Genomic DNA, 20,031 nt, shown 5'->3' on the forward strand with positions numbered 1-20,031 from the left:
TTAAGAGATAGGTATTAGTAGAGCACAGTCTACAGATTATTCCAATTTTCGTTTAAATTATGAAGAAATAAAGTTTCATGGTTTCAATAAATGAACTGAGATTAGTTGAGGTGTCAAAGTTAAGCCATCTTCAGTTGAAACCAAAATGATTTTAGCTTTAATTTAACAGCTAATTGGTTTTATACCCAGCTGAATAAGCATTTGTGTAATTTCTATGTGAAATGAAAAATGTAAACAATATAGTGATCAAAATAAAAATTAACTGTATACTTTAGAATTTTTTTTTTTTTTTTTTTTGCTTATATACAGATTAAAAATCATTAAAGAAAAGATAAATCTGAATGTTACACTCATACTTCACTTATAAGAAATTCTGGCTTTCGAGATTTGCCTTTTTTAATTAATATCTGGTTTCACATATTTATAAATACAAATATATTGCTCCAGGTATGCAGAACTCGAGAATATTTTTTAACACCAATAAAACAGTTACAAAGTTGTTTTTAATTCATTATGCATACCTGACAAAACAAACCTGTGAAAAGCACCTTTGTAAAAATTATTTCAGTTAAAAAATACCAATAGGCAAATAGAATTAATAAAATCTTGTCTTACTGAAAAAGCTCATTTGAAGCAGTAAAGTCCTCGGTCAGCTGGTTAATTATATGCTTCTGTTTCACTCTGCATCAATAAAAATGTATGCCCCATGAAAACATATATAAATATATATCTTGGTCTTGACTCCTGTGTATCATTAATCCACAAAAATTCATCGTCCACTGGGATAACAAAATACTAGCTAATAAACACAGTATATTACATCTATTAATATTAGGGATTGTTATATTTACTGGTCCTCTATACTGGGAGATTGGTTTTAATATGGCTGAGCAAAATGTATATTTTACTTTGAGAAATTCCTTCTATGTCTGCCATACACTAACTACAAGTGCACAAATACATCATTTAAACTTAACAGATTATCATATATATTAAACAGTACTTTCACAACATCTGTTAACAAGTGCTGATGAGGTATCCTGATTACTTAACCACTGATATGTTTAAATATGTAAAATACCAAAAATGAAACCTTAAATATTTATAGATCAGGTCTGATGCACAGAGAGAAGTGCAAAAAATATATATAGTGGCATTAGTATAAAAGAACATTTTGTTCATACTAGCTAATAGAACATTACAGAAGTATGAGCCAAGGACTAGTAGGGCTGTAGGTAACAATTACAAACCCAGGATTAGAAAGGGAACTTGGAGGAAAAAATATTCATTTACAAACATAAAATATAAAAATTAACAATCAACAACAGTACTTTTAATCATTAAAATCTGTTCGAGATCTTCTCGAATGTATACCATTTACACCATGAACACAATGTATTCGATACTTGAATTGCACCCTCCATACAAGTCATCACTTCAAGAATGCTGGCTGAAGAATCAGGAAATGATTAAATAAATGCCTTCGTGTTCAAATTAAGAGTAGACCATCCAACTGCATATATATATAATCATTTGCACTAAAATGAAGTAATATATTATGTACCTCTGTCTATTGTTGCTTTTCACAGGATGATATGTTAATCATAATTGTAAAATAACAGTACCAAACAGAATATTTATTTTTACACGTCACATAGCCATGCATAAAATTAAAAATATTCTCATCATGAAGAAAAAGCATTCCACACAGTGGAATGATTATACCTGCAAACTTTATTTTAAATAGTAACTTCCACAAAACAAATGTGTGCACCACATCTCTTTTACAATCACAGAAGTAAGTAGAGGAGCAGTATGCACATATAAATATGTTGTAGTAGGTGGGCCAGGGTGAGATGGAATATAACTTCTGTTGAGCACTACGTATATACGGGTGGGAAACAGCTGCTAACTTCAAATTACTTTTCACAAGCTGTGTGTAAGAATTGCATCATGAGATTTATCCATGAAATGTTATCCAATGTTATGCAATCTAAAAGCAAATCCAGTCAATTTACAGTTCACAACACATATATGTAAATATATATATATATATATTTATATATATATATATATATAATCTGCTGAAATTGCTGTGTGGTCTTTAGCAATGACTACCACTATTGAAAAAATAGTGCAAAGAGTTTCATCATTTCTGCATTACATATGTGTGCACCAATCAAAGTGGGCAAACATTTCTACATATATTATCTTACAAATTTCTCCCTTATTTCAGAACCCCATTATTTCCTGAACAGTTGAGATTCAAAAATGTGTACACTCTTGTTCTCTCTTACTCTCACACATGCACACATGCTAGCAAAAATATTTATTATAGAGAAACATTAGATTACTCCCGCCTTCTCGACTGAATGACTGCAGGCTGCATCTCTTCAAAAATCATTTACTATACAATAGAAACATGATGCAGCAAGGAGGTAATATTGGCACACACCCAAACATTAACAAACCTGACACATACTTCTACAACAAATTCTGCTCTGAACCTGGCCAGTTATTTCTTTATCAATGCAGCCTGCATTAGAAGAATCTAGTTACCAATAACCTCCACATAGTTAGCTGGATACAGACCAACCCGTCCATCTTTACGTCCTTTACACCAGCCTTGCTCATCTTCATCTTCAAGTTTCTCAAACATATCACCTATGAAAGAGAAAATTATATTTAGCAAATATTACATCAAAAGATTTATGGGGTGCAGTACAGAAGTAACTACTTTTTCTTTTTCACATTTCTCATACACTCATACGTACCTGTTTTACTAGAAGGCACCCTTACCATCAATCAGCTGTGTTCTATGCAAGTGGAGCATTCTTTTGTGTTATGCCTTATCTACAGTGTTCCTGGAACCCTTTGGAAATCACAAATTTAGTCATTTCCAACCCTTTGGAAATGACTAATAATACAAGTCAGTGGAAGTGGAACAGTAAGTAGTCATTAAGTTTCTGTTCACAACAGATGGGAAAGCCTGTGACCACCATTCTGAGTTCACTGTTTATGGTAACTCTTCACTTCAATGGTATATTTTTCACATAGGTTCATGAATTTAAAGATGGTAGACAGACCATTTAAGACCATTCTCATCACAAACATTGGGAAACACTGCTCGTGTGGAGAGACTGATCATGGAGAGGAAATTGAGAGCTGATGACATCTGTGCAAAGACAAACCTTTCCCATGTAACCTTTCTGTATTATCCACGAAGATTTGGGGATGTCAAAGGCATAGCCACATTGGGTTCTGTAAAAGTTGGTTGCTGTAAAAAACCAGGCTAGACTAGACAAGTGGTAACTCCTGCTGATATGTCATGTGGCAGATCCAGAGCATTTTCTGAGCAGGATGGTCACCACTAATGAGTCCTTGTCCTGTGCACAAACCATAGACAAAAAAGGCAATCCAAACAATGGCGACCTTATATCTCCACCACCAAAAAAAATTTTGGGTGGTTGCACGTTCAATTATTTAGAAAAAGAGAGGGTTGATCCTGACACATGCTATTCCAAAGGAAAAATTCCTGGAAAACCAACTTTTGAACTGCAGCATCAACTTTTGCCTGTAGCTAAGTAAACTCATTCTCATCTATCACCCTGCAATCTCATTCTGCATTAAAACAATGCACCAGCTACCAAGGCCAACACTATCAGAGAATTTTTACATGGCAAGGGGACTGTAACATTTCCTCCACAGCTCCCTCTCTAAATTGGCTCAACAGGACTTTTCACTGTTTAAAAAACTGAAAGATGCCCTACATGGAAATCAGGACAAGTCTCGGGATAATTAATTAGCCAGAAATTCAGCGGGAATAGCAATATACCAGTAGGTGACACACCTCTGAAAAAAGACTTTGCACAGTGTTATGAGAGCTAGGTATAGAAGTAGAAACTGTGTACAGCAATGACAGAGACTATCTAGTAGAAAAGTAGGATGTATTAGCAAAGCCTTATACTACGTTAATAACCCAATGAGAAGTAAATATAAAACGTCTAAAGTGGTGTTTGTTTATAGAAGTCAAGTGCATAGATATAAAGAATGATTATCCTTCATATTTAAAATGTTCCATTTATACTCTGGCACAATTATATAGCTGAGGGGTTTACAAGTACATAGCTGTCAACCAAGTAAAGTCCACATTGCACTATAAATTAAATTTACAACTATAGGATTGTTTACCAGTACAATATTTTTTTAAACATTGGCTTAATTAGGATATTTCTGGAAGTGGATTGTCTGTTAGACACCATCTGATTATGAGTGCTTCAAAGATACCATAGCAGACTTTTTTTGGCTGATGCTGAATAAGCTTGCTTTCTTGCATCATATGCATCTACTAATGCCAATGCTAATGCTAATCTTCAGAAATGTTGAGTGAAAGTTTTGTTTATGACAATGGCACCGTTGCTCAGAGTTGACTGTCAAGAGCATTTTTAAAACTGCACCAGAAAGAGATCTGAATTCAGTTTTTTTTCCTTTCTTTCTTCTTTTTTTTTTTTTTTTTTTTTAGCCACAGACTGGAAATCCTATCCATTTGATTTCTAATCAGTGAAAGAAAGTCATTAATATATAAGAAGAAAACAGAACAGTGGGAGAAAAGAGTTGAAATTTTGGGGAACATCAGCATTAGCAAAGAAATCATAAGAACGAGCATTTACCATCACCTGCAGTGAACATTCAGAGAAAAAACTGAATATCCTCTTGCAAAAAACAGACAGCAAGCCACAGACTGTTTAGAAGGCTTTTTATGCTAAACATGATCAACAGCCTTAGAAATGTCAAGAGAAACTACTTGAGTTTCAATTTTTTTCAAAGATTAGCATTAGCATTGGCATTAGTAGATGCATATGATGCAAGAAAGCAAGCTTATTCAGCATCAGCCAAAAAAAAAAAAAAAACAACCACTACTCCCATTTCACCCCTCAATTTGTTCGAAATACCTGTCCAGCTGAGCCTTAAATTTGTTTAGGCTATCAACTTCAACAACAAGTGATGGAAGTTTATTCCAAAACCAACTGCCCACTGGCTAAAGGCAAATTTTCGGCCATCTATCCGACATCCATCCTTCCTCAATTTGAATTTATGCCCTCTCAGGCGATTATTCTGAGCAAGAGGAAGAATACCATCGGCAATGAGCACGCTCAAGCCATTCAAAGCCTTATACACTTCTATCAGATCACCTCGCCGATGCCTAGTCTCCAGACTCTGTAATTTGCAAAACTAAAGCCTTTCTTCGTAAGAGCAACCCTTTGTTCCATTCACTAATCTTGTTGCCCTTCTCTGTACTCGTTCCAGCAGCTCTACATCCTTCTTAAAATGAGGCCTCCAGACCTGTATACAGTACTCAAGGTGTGGCCTGACCAATGCCTTATACAAGGGAATTAATCACATCCCTATCCCTGCTAGAAAAATTCCTGTATATCATTGACAAGACACCATGAGCTACTCTTGCAGCTCGTCTGCACTGCTCAGAGAACTTCATATCTGCCTGCACAATTACCCCCAGGTCCTTTTCATTCTCTACCACTGTCAGCGTAGTACCACAGAGTTGATACGTTGATCTGGGGTTACTGTTTCCCATATGTAGTACTTTACATTTGTCAATGGTAAACTTCATTTGCCACCTCTCAGCCCATCTGCTCAACCTTTCCAGATCCTGTTGCAGCAGCATAGCATCAGTAGTGTCCTTAACAACCCTGCCAACCTTTGTATCGTCTGCAAACTTGTACATTAAGCTTGATATACCATCATCAATATCATTTATAAATACAGAAAACAACAATGGACCCAACACTGAACCCTGAGGAACTCCACTAATAACATTAGTCCACGTTGAGCAGTGTCCATTGATTACCACTCTGTCTTCTGCCACTCAACCATCCCTTTATCCATAGCAGCAATTTGCCTCCAATGCCACACTGCTCCAATTTGTGCAGCAGTCTTCCATGCGCAACAGTATCAAAAGCCTTTCTAAGATCCAACTATATAATATCAAAGTTATTCCCTGCATCCAGTTCTTTTGTGACTACATCATAGTATCCAATCAAATTGGTCAGACTAGACCTGCCCTTAACAAAACCATGCTGTGTCTGAGCTATAACTGAATTCTTGTCTAGATGATCCTGCAGTGCTTCTTTAACCAGTGCCTCCATTAATTTTCCTGGAACCGAAGTTAAACTAACAGGTCTATAATTACTTGTGTCAGCCTTTGATCCTCCTTTGTGAATTGGGGTTACATTTGCACATCTCCAGTCTATGGGTACCTCCCCTGAGTCCAAAGAAGCTCTCATAATTATGGCTAGGGGTTTGCTTACTTCCTTTGCTGCCTCCTTTAATATAACTGGATAGATCCCATCCACCCCGGGTGTCTTTTTTATGTTCATCCTCAACAATTTCTCCTCCACTTTCCTCTCAGTTATTAGAAAATCATCTAGCTCACTGCCAATGTTTACTTCACTTACGACATTCCCCTTCCTTGAATAACTCCTCATGTGTGAATGTAGATGCAAAATACTTGTTTAGATTGTTAGCCACCTGAGCAGGATCCTCAACTGTTGAACCATCAACATCCAGTGGACCAATCTGATTCATCCCTTTCCTTCTTGAGTTTAAATAGGTAAAGAACTCTTTTCTGTTTTTCTTTGCATCCTTTGCCAAGGATTTCTCATAATCTGCCTTTGCCTGCCTAATCTCCTTTGTGACTTGGTTACAGACCAACTTATATCTATCATAGGCTTCCATGTCACCCATTAATTTGTATGTATCCCATGCATTTTTCTTCTCTGCCATATGTCTCATTAGTTCATCTGACAACCATTTAGGCCTGAACCTTGAACAATATTTCTTGGTTGGTATGTAAAGCCTGGTAGCTTCCAAGATTAGTTCCTTGAATGCTTCCCATTTTGAATTTGCTGTTGGTAACATCATCAGTTGGTCCCACTGTATAGAATTTAAATACTGTCTCAGACCATCATAGTCGCCTTTACGAAAGCAAAAACCCTTCCCTTTACCTCTGATGGTAGTTACCTCCTTGAGTAAATCCCACTTCAGCACACTGTGATCACTGCCACCTAGTGGTTCCTTTATCTGCAGATTCTTAATGCATGAAGAATCACTACTGATAATCAGATCAAGAGTATTACTCCCTCTAGTTGCCTCCCGAACATGCTGGTGTAGAAAACAATCATCCAATAAATCCACAAAAGCCTTGCTAGTGTGTGAGTGACCAACCCACAAATTCCGGTCAATATCTGGGAAATTAAAATCCCCCATTATAAGACTCTCTGATTTACTGGCCCATTCTATTTCCCTGTACAGTATCTTATTATACTCATCAGAGTCATTAGGCTTATAGCACACTCCTACTTTCAATTTTGATTTACCTATGCTTATGTCACACCAAACTGACTCGACACTGCCCTGTCCATCAATGTCAACTGGCTTCACTTCCTTGAATTTTGTGTTTCTTAACTAATAGCATAACCCCTCCTCCCTTTCTATCCTATCTATCCTTTCTGTAGACATACTCCCCAAATTCCAGTTCTGCATTCCTTATATCTATGTCACACCACGTCTCTGATATCCCAACAATATCTGCCTTTGATGTTTTGAGCAATACCTCAAATTCATCAAATTTATGCACTAAACTCCTAGCATTGGTGTACACGCAAGTATACATGCACCTGTTTCTATTCGTAGCTACCCTAACACAACCCATGTGTTACTCGTACCGCAATGACTTCCAGCAGTCTCTGAAATATCCTGCATCTTGTTTTTCAGGCTTCTGCTCATTCCAATAGAAGCAGTGCAAGAATCTCTTTCACCTCTGCCAGTGGCTACTGTTAATCTATTAGTCTTTGTCTCCCCCCAAGCTAGCAGTTTTCCGACCCACCTAACACTGCCTCGATAGCATCAGCAAATATTCTTGCACCCTTTCTATTTAAGTGTATCCCATCCCTGTAGAAGCAATCTCTCCTGTTAACAAGTACAGTCCAGGTTGAAAAAAATTCTACCTCTTGAGCCTTGCACAATCTTTCCAGGGCCGAATTGATCGACAAGGCTCTCATCATATACTCCCTCCTATCGTGTCTGGGCAGAATTGCAGACACTTTGAAATTCAACCCTACTGCACGGCTTTTTTTCAACAGTGACCTGTACTTGTTAAGTAACTGTGCTGGTCTCCTACTCTTAATATCATTAGTGCCAACGTGTACAACTATATCACCTTTTGTGCCCTTAAAAGATGATATCCGCTCTACAACGTCATCAACCTTTGCCCCTGGCAGACACCCTGGTCCTGTTCCACCTATCCTTTTTACAAAGCATGTTTCCCGTTTCCCTGACAATAGTCACCAACAACTACTAGTTCCTGTGGGACCAGCGCATTCTGCCTTGGGGGCTGCCTCTGTGTTGCAAGATGACCAAGCGCAAGCTCTGGCATTGATGTGGGCAGCTGAGAGCTTGATGGGCCCTCAATTTATTTCCTTCGAGGGCATCCACCCTGTCCTTCAAGGTCTCATATAGGCCCATAACAACGCTGAGTTGTCGCCTAATTTCCTTGCTCTCCTTGCATCGTGCACACACAAAGACATCCCCCAAGGCAGTATCATGTCCCGTTCCCGATTGCTCCGCAAACATCAAGCAAACAGTGCATCTTAAAAGGCTGTGATTCAGAGGGCAACTGCCCCCCTCAGTTCTCCCCTGAGCCACAGCACTCCCATTAGCTTGAGCCTTTTGCTTTGCTGCTCTGGTTTGAGTCATGATTTCGATTTACTGTGAATAAAATTACAATTTCAGAACAAAATCAAAACCTTAAACTTGTATCCTAACACAGTTATAACGCTATATTTATTTTTCAGTATCGAGTGTTATCTACGAGTTCCCTTTATATAACTTCAGATTCAAGTTATGTATTAATTATTTGTTACGTTTGTACTCTAAGTCGTTATATATATATATAGTTAAAAGTACAATTTAATTGACAATGAAGTTTAACGAGATTAATAGATTTACTGATTAATTGACAATATTATATTATGCATTATACTATACAAGCTAATGCTATTGAATTCCGGATATACTGTATCGTGTTACAATGGCGGTAATTACGAACGGTAGTTCTACGGACTCTTAAGTATTGATTAACTTCCAAATCTCGCTGTCTCAATTTAGAATAAACTAAGAATCCTGACTAGATCTATAGCTACTTACAGATAATAATTTGGTATAACAATTGGTTAATAAATCGGCTAATTACGGTTAAAAACCTCTCGTTCAACATAGTTTAACATAAGCCAATATATCAGTAGACTGATGGACACTGATGGAATTCATATTAGCAATCAACAAGCAGATGGAAGGTTTCGAGACAGTCTGAGTCGACAGCTAGGCCGAGAAAACTGTTTTAGAGCTGTGCCCTCGAAATATAAGGAATACAGGATATTGCCATTATGTCCATCATAACATCAAAAGACAGTACTCATACTGTATGGTGAAAGGGAGTGGGGGTTGCCAGAGTTTTCCTCTGAAGACTAAACATGGGTTTCACCACATCATGCCTTCAGTAAGCAAAGTGGTGGTGTTGCACTTTATGATGCATCATCTACTACCTAATATTGCATGGTGACACAGAGGGGTGGCATTCCTCTGTGAGAGGGTGTCACACTTTACTCCTGTTCACGTTAGTTCACACCCAGGTGTGAACTAATGTAGACTACGTGGGATTACTAACTCCACCCAGAGTTACTAACAGTCCTACCACCATGAAGGTGCAAGCAGTCCACTTTACTTGCAAATGGGACAACTGAATATCAGTTCCATCAGTTTTAAACTTCCAGGTAACAAGCCCTAACCTGTTATACCTGGAAGAATGTTTCCAACAAGCAGGGGTTTTTTTTAATCATATGTATAAAATGACTAATAAAATGTTACAAGTTTTACCACATCAACTCATTTTGATATTCATAACATGTCACTTGTCTCTCACTGGTCTTCTGTGATTGACAAGAAGGACCACTTTTACTAATTTACTGATTGGGATTGTATTTTTAGATTTGGCAAACCAAGTTAGGAGTTAAAAATACAATTTTTCTTTGAAAATAATTCTTTAATTATATTAGTTTTTAATAAACTAAATTCTTTTATTAATTGCTTTCTAAATTGTGAAAGGTATCACTCCTTAGCTGCAACATATATATTGCACTGGAAATGAAAAAACCTGCTGAATAAAGTTTGCTTCTCTCTCTCTTTTTAAGGCTAACTGAACAGTAAGGCAAACTATTCTCAGGTGTTTGCTATTGCCATATTTTTATCTCTTGTGAACAAATTCACAGAATTTTTTAATCATTCCAATTTACTGCAGTTTTCCTATTTTTTTGTGAAATGAAAAAGATGAAAAAAATAAAGGTGTTTATGCAAAAATAGAAACTCTGTGGTACCAACTGTAATACAACAGAGAGACAAAGAAGGCATCAAATGGAGTCAAAAAGGTCAAAGATCTTTTTGACTTGATATGACCCCTCCATTTGTTGTCAACTCTGCAGATTCTCAGTTGTAAATCTGGAGAGATAGTAGCTATGAATATTTAAGTTAACCTTTAACCACTTGGGCAACTTGCTATCTACAAATTCTTTTTGGAGCTAGCAGAAAGTCTGCCTTACAGCAACATGTTTTGTTTTTAGGAATTCATGATAAGGAATTATTTCAAAACTCTGTCTAAAGTCTGCTATAAGGAAACACCCTTTGGTCTTAGGAATTCGTGATAGAAAGTTGCTGGCTGCCAAACTAAGTCCGCAATTTACCAAATTATTTGACTAATCACAGAAGCATACAACTTCTGCTGTGAATGTATTAAATATCTGAAGGTGTCACACTTCACTGGGTCATGACCATCAGCCATTTTCAATCCTCTGCAGGATGAATGCCTCTCCAGTTCCTTCTGTTTTGTGCAATGGTAATCCATTCACTAACCACAAACTCTTGAATTTCATCTGTCCATCTTCATTGTTATCTTCCAGGTTTTCTTTTAGCACCTCTTAGGCACGATTCTGTTATTTTCTTAGTCCATCTGTCATCATGTCTTCATGCTATGTGTCCTGCGCATGTCCATTTTAGTCAGTGGTGGGATTCAAATAATTTAACAACTGGTTCGCTGCCCTAATGACCGTTCTAAGTATAAAAAAACTATATACCGAAAGGTAGTTTATTATTTCATGCAGTTAATACTGCAAATACAATAAGATTGAGTTTACTACCAGTTTATAATTAGATGCACTAACATAAAAGCCCAATAAACCGGAAAGTGCAAATTGGTTTTATTGTTTTATGGTAGTGACCTCCAGAAACGTGCTTTAGAAAAATATCACAAAGGAGTTCAAAATTGATTCTTATAACAGAACATATGATAACGATGAAAGTGTAGTGCATTTTAATGATTTGAATTGGTAACTAATACAATTTACAAACCACGCTCACGACCTTTTATATGGCCTTGTGACCTTAAAAATGAAATTTTAGAGAGATAAATATCTTAGTTATACAACAAAAAGTTCAACTTCCGAGATTTTGAAACAAATTACCAAAAAACAATGTGTTATTGGGTTCACATTACGATATTTTCACGATACGATGGCGTCTCTGGAACTGATTAATATCGTAAAGTGGGGTACATTGTATTGTATAGCTACGCATGTGGTTTGGATGCGGTATTTATGAATGTTTAACATTCATTTTTTGCAATTAACGTTCATATTTTTGATTTTGTTGATACTTAATACTTGGGGGAAAAAAAAACAAAAAAAACTTGTCAATCTGGGAACTCATAAAGCGAGAACTGCCTGTACTTTGCATTTGTCAATGTTAAACTTCAGTTGCTACCTCTCAGGCCATTTTCCCAACTTATCTAGATCCTGTTGCAGTAGCATAGTCTTTACAGTCGTTAACAACACTGCCAACCTTTGTATCATCTGCAAACTTGGACATTAAGCCTGATATACCTTCATCAATATCATTGAGGAATACACAAAACAACAATGGGCCCAGCACTGAAACATGGGGAACTCCACTAATAACATTAGTCCATGAAGAGCAGTGTCCATTAATAACCACTCTCTGTCTTCTCCCACTCATCCATCCCTTTATCTATTATAGCAACTTGCTTTTAATGCCACACTGCTCTAATTTGTAGAGCAGTCTTCGATGTGCAACTGTATCAAAAATTTCCTGAAATCCAAGTATCTTCTTCTTTGTCTTCACCTTTTCCCCACGTTATATGGGGTTGGCAAACTTCTTAACCGGAACACATTTATTGGTTTTGGCATAGTTTTTACGACTGAATGCCCTTCCTGACGTCAACCCTCACCATTTATCCGGGCTTGGGATTTAAGCTGCCGATTTACTAAACCTGCCACAGCCATATAAATGCAGTAGCTCTTATTCAGTGATGAAGCTTCCTTGTGATGTCACAATTTAATAATTTTACGCAATTGATGCCGAATTTCTAGTCACCACTGAACAAGCAGGTGCACTGCTGTAGTTCTTTTATCTCCTGGAAACATCCAAATGGCTGACTCGATAGAATTACTGTGACCTTGAAAATACCAATAATGGATAACTCAGCAACACGTGAGTATTTTTTAAATACAATTTTATCCTGAAAACTTCTACAGCAAAGCTATCAGGTAGCACAACTATTCTACTAAGAATTCCCAGTGACTGATTATAGTTCCTTAAAAATTTAATGACCTTGAAATTTCCTATGTTTTCCTATGTCCGAACATAATAATGAAATCCAAGTATATGATATCAAAATTATTTTTTTGCATCCAGTCCCTTTGTGACCACATCATAGTATCCAATCAAATTGGTCAGAGAAGACCTCCCTATTACAAACCCATGCTGTGTCTTAACTCCAGAGGCTCACATCTGGTGAGTATGGGCTTGCACACCCAGGGTACTGAGTTGGATATCATCATTCTTTTCTTTTTTGGTGATTCCCATCTTCATTTATAATTCGCTGTTGGTAATTTCAACAGTTTATCCCACGGTATAGAATTTAAAAATTGTCTCAGACCACTGTAGTTACTTTACGAAAGCAAAAACCCTTGATGGTAGTTACATCTTTAAGTAAATCCCACATCAGTACACTATGATTACTGTCACCCAGTGGTTCCTTTATCTGCAAATTCTTAATGCATGAATAATCACTGCTGATAATCAGATCAAGAGTATTACTCCTTCTGGTTGCCTCACAAATGTGTTGTTGTAGAAAATAGTCATCCAATAAATCCACAAAGCTCTTGCTAGTGTGCAAGTGACCAACCCACAAGTTCCAGCCTGGAAAGTTAAAATCCCCATTATAAGACATTCTGATTTACTGGCCCTCTATTTCTCTGCACAATTGTTCATTATATTCATCAGAGTCATTAGGCCTATAACACATACCTACTCGCATTTTCCCTTTCCCAGTGCCTATATCACATCACACTAACTGAACATTGCATTGTCCACCAATGTCAATTGGATGCTTTTCTTTAGATTTTATGTGTTTTTTAACTAACAGCATAACCCCTCCTCCCTTCCTGTCCTCTCTATAATTTCTGTACACATTGTACTCTCCAAATTCCAATTCTGCACTGCTTATATCTGTGTGACACCACGTCTATGATATCCCAACAATATCCTCCTTTGGTGTCTTGACCAGCACTTCAAACTCATCAAATTTATTAACTATACTTCTAGTAATGATGTACATACAAGTATACATGTACCTGTTCCTACTCTTAGTTACCCTAACACAGTCCATGTATTTACTTGTTCCACGATGATCCCAGCAGTTCTGGAAATCCCGAGCACCTTGCTTTCGAGGCTGCTGCTCATTCTAATAGAAGCAGTGCAAGAATCACTTTCACCTCTGCAAGTGGCTATTGTTAATCTATCAGTCTGTTAATCCCCCTAAGCTAGCAGTTTTCCGACCCACCTAACACTGCCCCAATAGCATCAGCAAATATTCTTGCACCCTTTCTATTTAAGTGTACCCCCATCCGTGTAGAAGCATTCTCTCCTGTTAATAAGCATAGACCACACTGAGAAAAATTTTTACCCCATGAGCCTTGTGCAATCTCTCCAGGGCCGAATTGATTGATAAGGCTCTCATCATATACTCCAGAGGTTCCCAAATATTCTCGGTTCACGGTGCCCTTAGTGTCCCAGTAATTTTTTCACAGCATCCCTAGGCCAAAAGAAATGCCTAACACAGTGGTTTTCAACCTTTTAATATATACCTATATAATAATTTTATTCTTTATATAGTAGTGCTAAATAAAGATCAATTATAGATCACCACAAAATTAAAAATATACGGCACAATGGATACCGTTGTGCATTGTATATAATTTTGCATATAATGAAATAAATGTATAAATTTAAAAAAAAAATAAAATAATAACTTTAAGTAACTTAAACCGAAATTACACGGCACCAAGGTTGAAAACCACTGATATACTCCCTCCTATCGTGTCTGGGCAGAATTGTAGACACTTTCAAAAAGTAAAAGTAAAGTGCAGCCATTATCAACCCACTGCAGGATGGAAGCCTCCTCAACAATTCATGTTGAGGGAAATGGACCATAATCTGCCACGCTGGTCCAGAGCGGGTTGGCAGATCGACCGTATTCAGCAGTCAGGGGCTTGAACCCCGGTCTACTCAAAGAGCGTGTGCTACTGCACTCCCGCTCCTGCCCACTCGGCTACGGAGGGTGACACTTTCAAATTCAACCCTAACTAGTGACTTTTTTTCAACATTTACCTATACTTGTTAAGTAAATCTGCAGATCTCTTACTCTTAATGCTTAATGTCATTAGTGCCAACGTGTACAACCTTACCTTTTGTCCCCTTAAAAGATGATATCTGCTCTTCAACATCATCAACATCATCAAGATGTATCCTGGTCCTGTTCCACCTATTCTTTTTGCATAATATATTCCCTGTCTCCCTGACAATAGAGTCACCAACAATTATTAATTCCTGTGGGATCAAAACATTCTGCCTTGGAGATTGCCACTGTGTTGCCTGATGCACAGGAGTGAGCTGTGGCATTGAGTTGGGCAACAGAGAGCTTGATGGGCCCCTCATATTAATTTTTTTGAGGGCATCTGCCCTACACCTTAAACCGCTCATCAGCATAAAGTTGGTGCCTCATTTCTTGACACTCTAAGCACCTAGTACACGCAAAGACATCCTCCTTGGCTAGATCATGTCCTGTTCTAGAAAGGTCCGCATACATTTCACATTTCATACATTTTTTAAGACTGATGCGTTGGAGAATCGCCCCCTTCATTTCTACCTCGAGCCACAGCACTCCTGCTAATCTGTGCACGTTGCTCTACATCTCTAGTCTGGGTCATGATTTCCATTTAAATACAATTTAATTAACAATGAAATTTAATAAAATTAATACATTTTATTGATTAATTGATAATAAAATACTAAGCTAACAGATTCCTAATACAGCGCTATGTATTACGCTATCTAGTTTTAAGTTATACCTTATGCTATCAGTTCGAGATATGAGTTACACTATTTCGTATCGATCTAGTATACTGCAACAATGGCAGCAAGTTCAAGAATATTGGCACCAACACCAGTGAGTCGTAACTTACAAAAATCACTAGTTAAATTTAAAAAATAAGCTAACGAATGATATTAAGCCTATTTAATATCTTTGTAGAACAATGTAGTATGTTAATTAACAAAGAATAAGGTAAAAATATCAAAACTACTATCCTTTTCAGCAGCTGAAAATCCACTGTCTATTCACTTCTGCAAACTTTCATCTACTTTCATCCAATTATCATTATTACAGCTAATGACTTGTCCAATATAAGTATATGAATCGACCTTTTTAATTTCTGCTTCTTCAATGATTATATCCCTTCCTCTGATATACTTGTTCATCATTACTTTTGTCTTCAGTCCAAAATCCTTACTAACTCAGTATAACTGGTTAAGATTTTTCCCTAATTCTTCGGGATTATGGCTTATGAATATAATGCAATATGCAAATCGTAAATGGTTTAGGTAATCTTAGTTACTCTGCATTGATATTTATAGAAGAAAAACCCTTTGTGTCAATGAGAAATTATGGGAGTGAAGTTGAAAAATAGGTAATCAACGATATTGAAATTTCACATGATTATTTAATGAAAAAACTCAAGTCTACAGACAAGTAAGGCACCTTTCCATAAGAGGAAAGACTTCGAATATGTGGGTTGCACAGCTTGGAAACTAGACACCTTAGAGGAGACTTGATGAAAAAAGTAAAGTGAATGGGGATGAAATTTCACGGTTATAAATGATTCTAGAACTGGGAGACCATAAATTCAGATTATAGGGGAGTGAAGTTTAGACTGGATTGCAGGAAGTTTTATAAATTACTGGAATAAGTTACCTACATGGGTGGTTGAGGCTGACAGTTTGGGGAAATTCAAAGGTCAGCTGGATAGTTACCTACACGAGGAGGGAAATGCATAGGTTGTTTATTTCATTTTCTTTTATTATTTATTAATTATTTATTTTATATACTGTTTGACTCTTTTTTTTTTTTTTTTTTTTTTTTTTTGGCTGGTGCAGCATAAGCCTTAGGCTTCCTTGCACTATATGGCCATGACTAATACTAATGCTCTCCATTCACAATAACTCCTTTCTGCGAACAGTCCAATCTACTGAAAGCATCTTCAAGGGCAACAATAAACAACTTCAGAGATACTGTGTCATACCTGTTCTGATTATGTATTGTGGCATACTTGTTTATCATTACTTTTGTTTTAGCCATATTCATCTTTAGACCGAAATCCTTACTAACTCTGCATAACTAATTGAGATTTTCCTCTAATTCTTTGGGATCGTGGCTTATGATCACAATGTCATCTGCAAATCATAAATGGTTTAGGTACTTTCCATTCACATTGGCTGCTTTCTGCGATCAGTCCAATCTTCTGTAAGCTTCTTCAAGGGCAGCAGTAAACAACTTCGGAGATATTGTGTCTCCTAGTCAACAAACTAAAGGAGTATCTTGCATCTACATTTACAAATGAGGAGGTCTGTAGGGAAGAGGAGGCCAGAAGCTTATCAAACTCTGGCAAAGAGCTAAATAATTCTGTAATAACTGAGAGCAAAGTGGAGGAGAAATTGTTGAAATTGAACATAAGAAAGGCACCTGGGGTGAATGGGATCTATCCAATTATATTAAAGGAGGCAGCAAAGGAAGTAAGCAAATCCTTAGCCATAATTATGAAAGCTTCCTTGGACTAAGGGGAGGTCCCCATGGACTGGAGATGTGCAAATGTGTCCCCAAATTACAAAGGAGGATCAAAGGGTGACATGAGTAATTACAGACCTGTTAGTCTAACTTCTGTTCCAGGGAAAATAATGGAGTCACCAGTTAAAGAAGTGATGCAGGATCACCTAGACAAGACTGCAGTAATAGTTCAGATACAGTTCAGGGTTTGTTAAGGGGAAGTCTTGGCTGACCAATTTGACTGGATACTATGATGTGGTCACAAAGGAACTGGATGCAAGAAATAATTTTGATATCACATACTTAGAATTCAGGAAAGCTTTTGATACTGTTGTACATGGAAGACTGCTGTACAAATTGTAGAGATACGGCATGAAGGTAAGTTGCTACAATGGATAAAGGGATGGTTGAGTGGGAGGCAGCAGAGAGTGGTAATAAATGGACACCGCACTACGTGGACTAATCTTATTAGCAGAGTCCCCCAGGGTTCGGTGCTGGGTTCATTGTTGTTTAATGTATTTATCAATGATATCGACGAAGGATTAATGTCCAAATTTGTATACAGATGGAGGATTAATGTCCAAAGGTATATAGATGTCCAAATTTACAGATGACACAAAGATTGGCAGGGTTGTTAATGACAGTAAAGACAGTATGCTACTGCAACAGGATCAAGAAAAGTTAGACAGATGGACTGAGGAGTGGCAACTAAAGTTTAACATTGAGAAATGCAAAGTACTAACCCAAGAGAAGCAACCCAAGAGAAATGTATCAAACTCTGTGGTACTAAACTCAGGGAGGTGGAAAATGAAAAAGATGTGGGGGTAATTGTGCAGTCAGATATGAAGTTCTCAGAGCAGTGCAGACAGGCAGGCTGCCAGAGCAGGTCACAGAGTCTTGTCAATGATATATAAGAATTTTGCTTATATATCAAGGAGGTGATTATCCCCTTGTATATGGCAATGGTCAGGCCACACCTTGAGTACTGCGTACAAGTCTGGAGGCCTCATTTTAGGAAGGATGTAGAGTTGCTAGAACGAATACAGAGAAGGGAAACAAGCTTGGTGAGAGGAACAAAGGGGGTGCTCTCACCAAGAGAGGCTTAAGTTCTGCAAGTTGCAGCATCTGGAGACTAGGCACCTGTGAGGTGATCTGATTTAGGTGTATAAGACCTTGAATGGTTTGAGCAAGCTCAATGCTAATAGGATTCTTCCTCTTGCTCAGAGTATTCACCTGAGGGCACATAAATTCAAATTGAGAAGAGACAATTGTAGAACAGATGTGTGGAAATTCTCCTTTAGCCAGCGTGTGGTTGAGAGTTTGAACAAGCTTCCATCTCTTATAATGGAGGTCAACAACTTAAATAAGTTCAAGGCAGAACTGAACAAACATTTGGAGTGAATGAATGGGTAAAAAGGGAAGGGTTTTTTTTTTTTTTTTTTTTTGGCTGATGCTAGATAAGCTTGCTTTCTTGCATCATATGCCTCTACTAATGCTACTTACTCCTCCCAGATTCATTTCACTATCATGTACTCTTTTAAGTTTGGTGCACCTAGTAAGGACCAAAGAAGTGTGTCATATGTTTCTTATCAAAGGCTACTTGAAAGCAACTAAAAGGTTCCCGTTCTATTCTGATATGTCTAGCAGTAAAGGAAAGGTAACAGTGGGAATGCGTTATGGACCAAGTGATTCGGAAACATACTATAAAAATCTCTTTAGACAACTTGAATGTGCAAGCAGGAGCAAACTGATCATTATGGTCGATTTTAATTTCCCTCTTATAGATTGCAACTTCTTATAGATTGCAACTTGTATAGTGCACACGCATAGCGGGAGTAGATGACTGCTATTTATTTCACCAGGTTAGAGAAAGCACAGAGGAGCAAATACTTGTAAACTTAACTTGGTTCTCACCAAGGATCCAAGCACTTGATAGCTTAATTAAATTCAAGGAAGAATTGGCCAAACTTTTAGCACAAATGGTTGCGTGAAATTGCATTTTTTTTTTTTTTTTTTGGCTGATGCTGTATAAGCTTGCTTTCTTGCATCACATGCCTCTAATCCTAACTATTTTAAATTTGCTACTGTCTTTGTCTAGTCTAATAAAAGAGATAGCGTTTGCATATATTTTCAATAAAATCATAATGTATCGGACGTTATGCCTTGTCTTTCCAGTGCTCGAAACATTGCATTATGGTGTATGGAGTCAAATGCCTTTTCATAATCCACAAATGCTAGGCATAATGGTGGTTTATATTCATTTCCTTTCTCCGTTAGCTGCAATATTACGTGAAGGTGATCCACAGTTGAGAATCCTGTCTTAAAGCCAGCTTGCTCTTTTGGTTGATTCTTATCACATATTCTTTCTAATCTGTTAGTAATGACCCTTGTGAACAACTTGCAGATGTGGGACAACAAGCTAATTAGTCTATAATTTCCAATTTCTGATTTATCTCCTTTCTTATGCAGCAAAATTGATTACGTTATTCCACGCCTTTAGCATCAGTTGAGGCATATGATGCAAGAAAGCAAGCTTATACAGCAACAGCCAAAAAAAAAAAAAAAAAAAAAAAAACCTTCCCATTTCACCCATCCAGTCACTCCAAATGTCTGTCTAGTTCAGTCTTAAATTTATTTAACCTACCAACTTCCACTACAACAGATGAAAGTCTGCCAGCAATCAACTATCCGCTGGCTAAAGGAAAACTTCTGCATATGTATTCTAC

At 37.3% G+C, this 20,031-nt stretch overlaps 1 protein-coding gene across 14 annotated transcripts in view; it reads right to left on the bottom strand.

Annotated features, from left to right (window-relative positions):
* Nucleotides 1-337: 337 nt before the first annotated feature.
* The window catches only part of Synd (protein kinase C and casein kinase substrate in neurons protein Synd), a 262,630-nt gene continuing 242,936 nt past the window's right edge, over nucleotides 338-20,031 (bottom strand). For 10 of the 14 annotated variants that reach the window (XM_090383311.1, XM_090383314.1, XM_090383317.1 and 7 more), the window contains one exon: nucleotides 338-2,664. In XM_090383311.1, the coding sequence (XP_090239437.1) occupies nucleotides 2,552-2,664 (113 nt within the window). In that variant the 3' untranslated portion in view covers nucleotides 338-2,551. The remainder of the gene's footprint in view (nucleotides 2,665-20,031) is intronic. The other 4 variants (XM_090383323.1, XM_090383321.1, XM_090383324.1 and 1 more) reach the window with 4 other exon arrangements.

The sequence above is a fragment of the Mastigoproctus giganteus genome, chromosome 10, assembly GCF_048544385.1.
Source record: "Mastigoproctus giganteus isolate SK-2022 chromosome 10, ASM4854438v1, whole genome shotgun sequence".
NCBI classification, from domain to species: Eukaryota; Metazoa; Arthropoda; class Arachnida; order Uropygi; family Thelyphonidae; genus Mastigoproctus; species Mastigoproctus giganteus.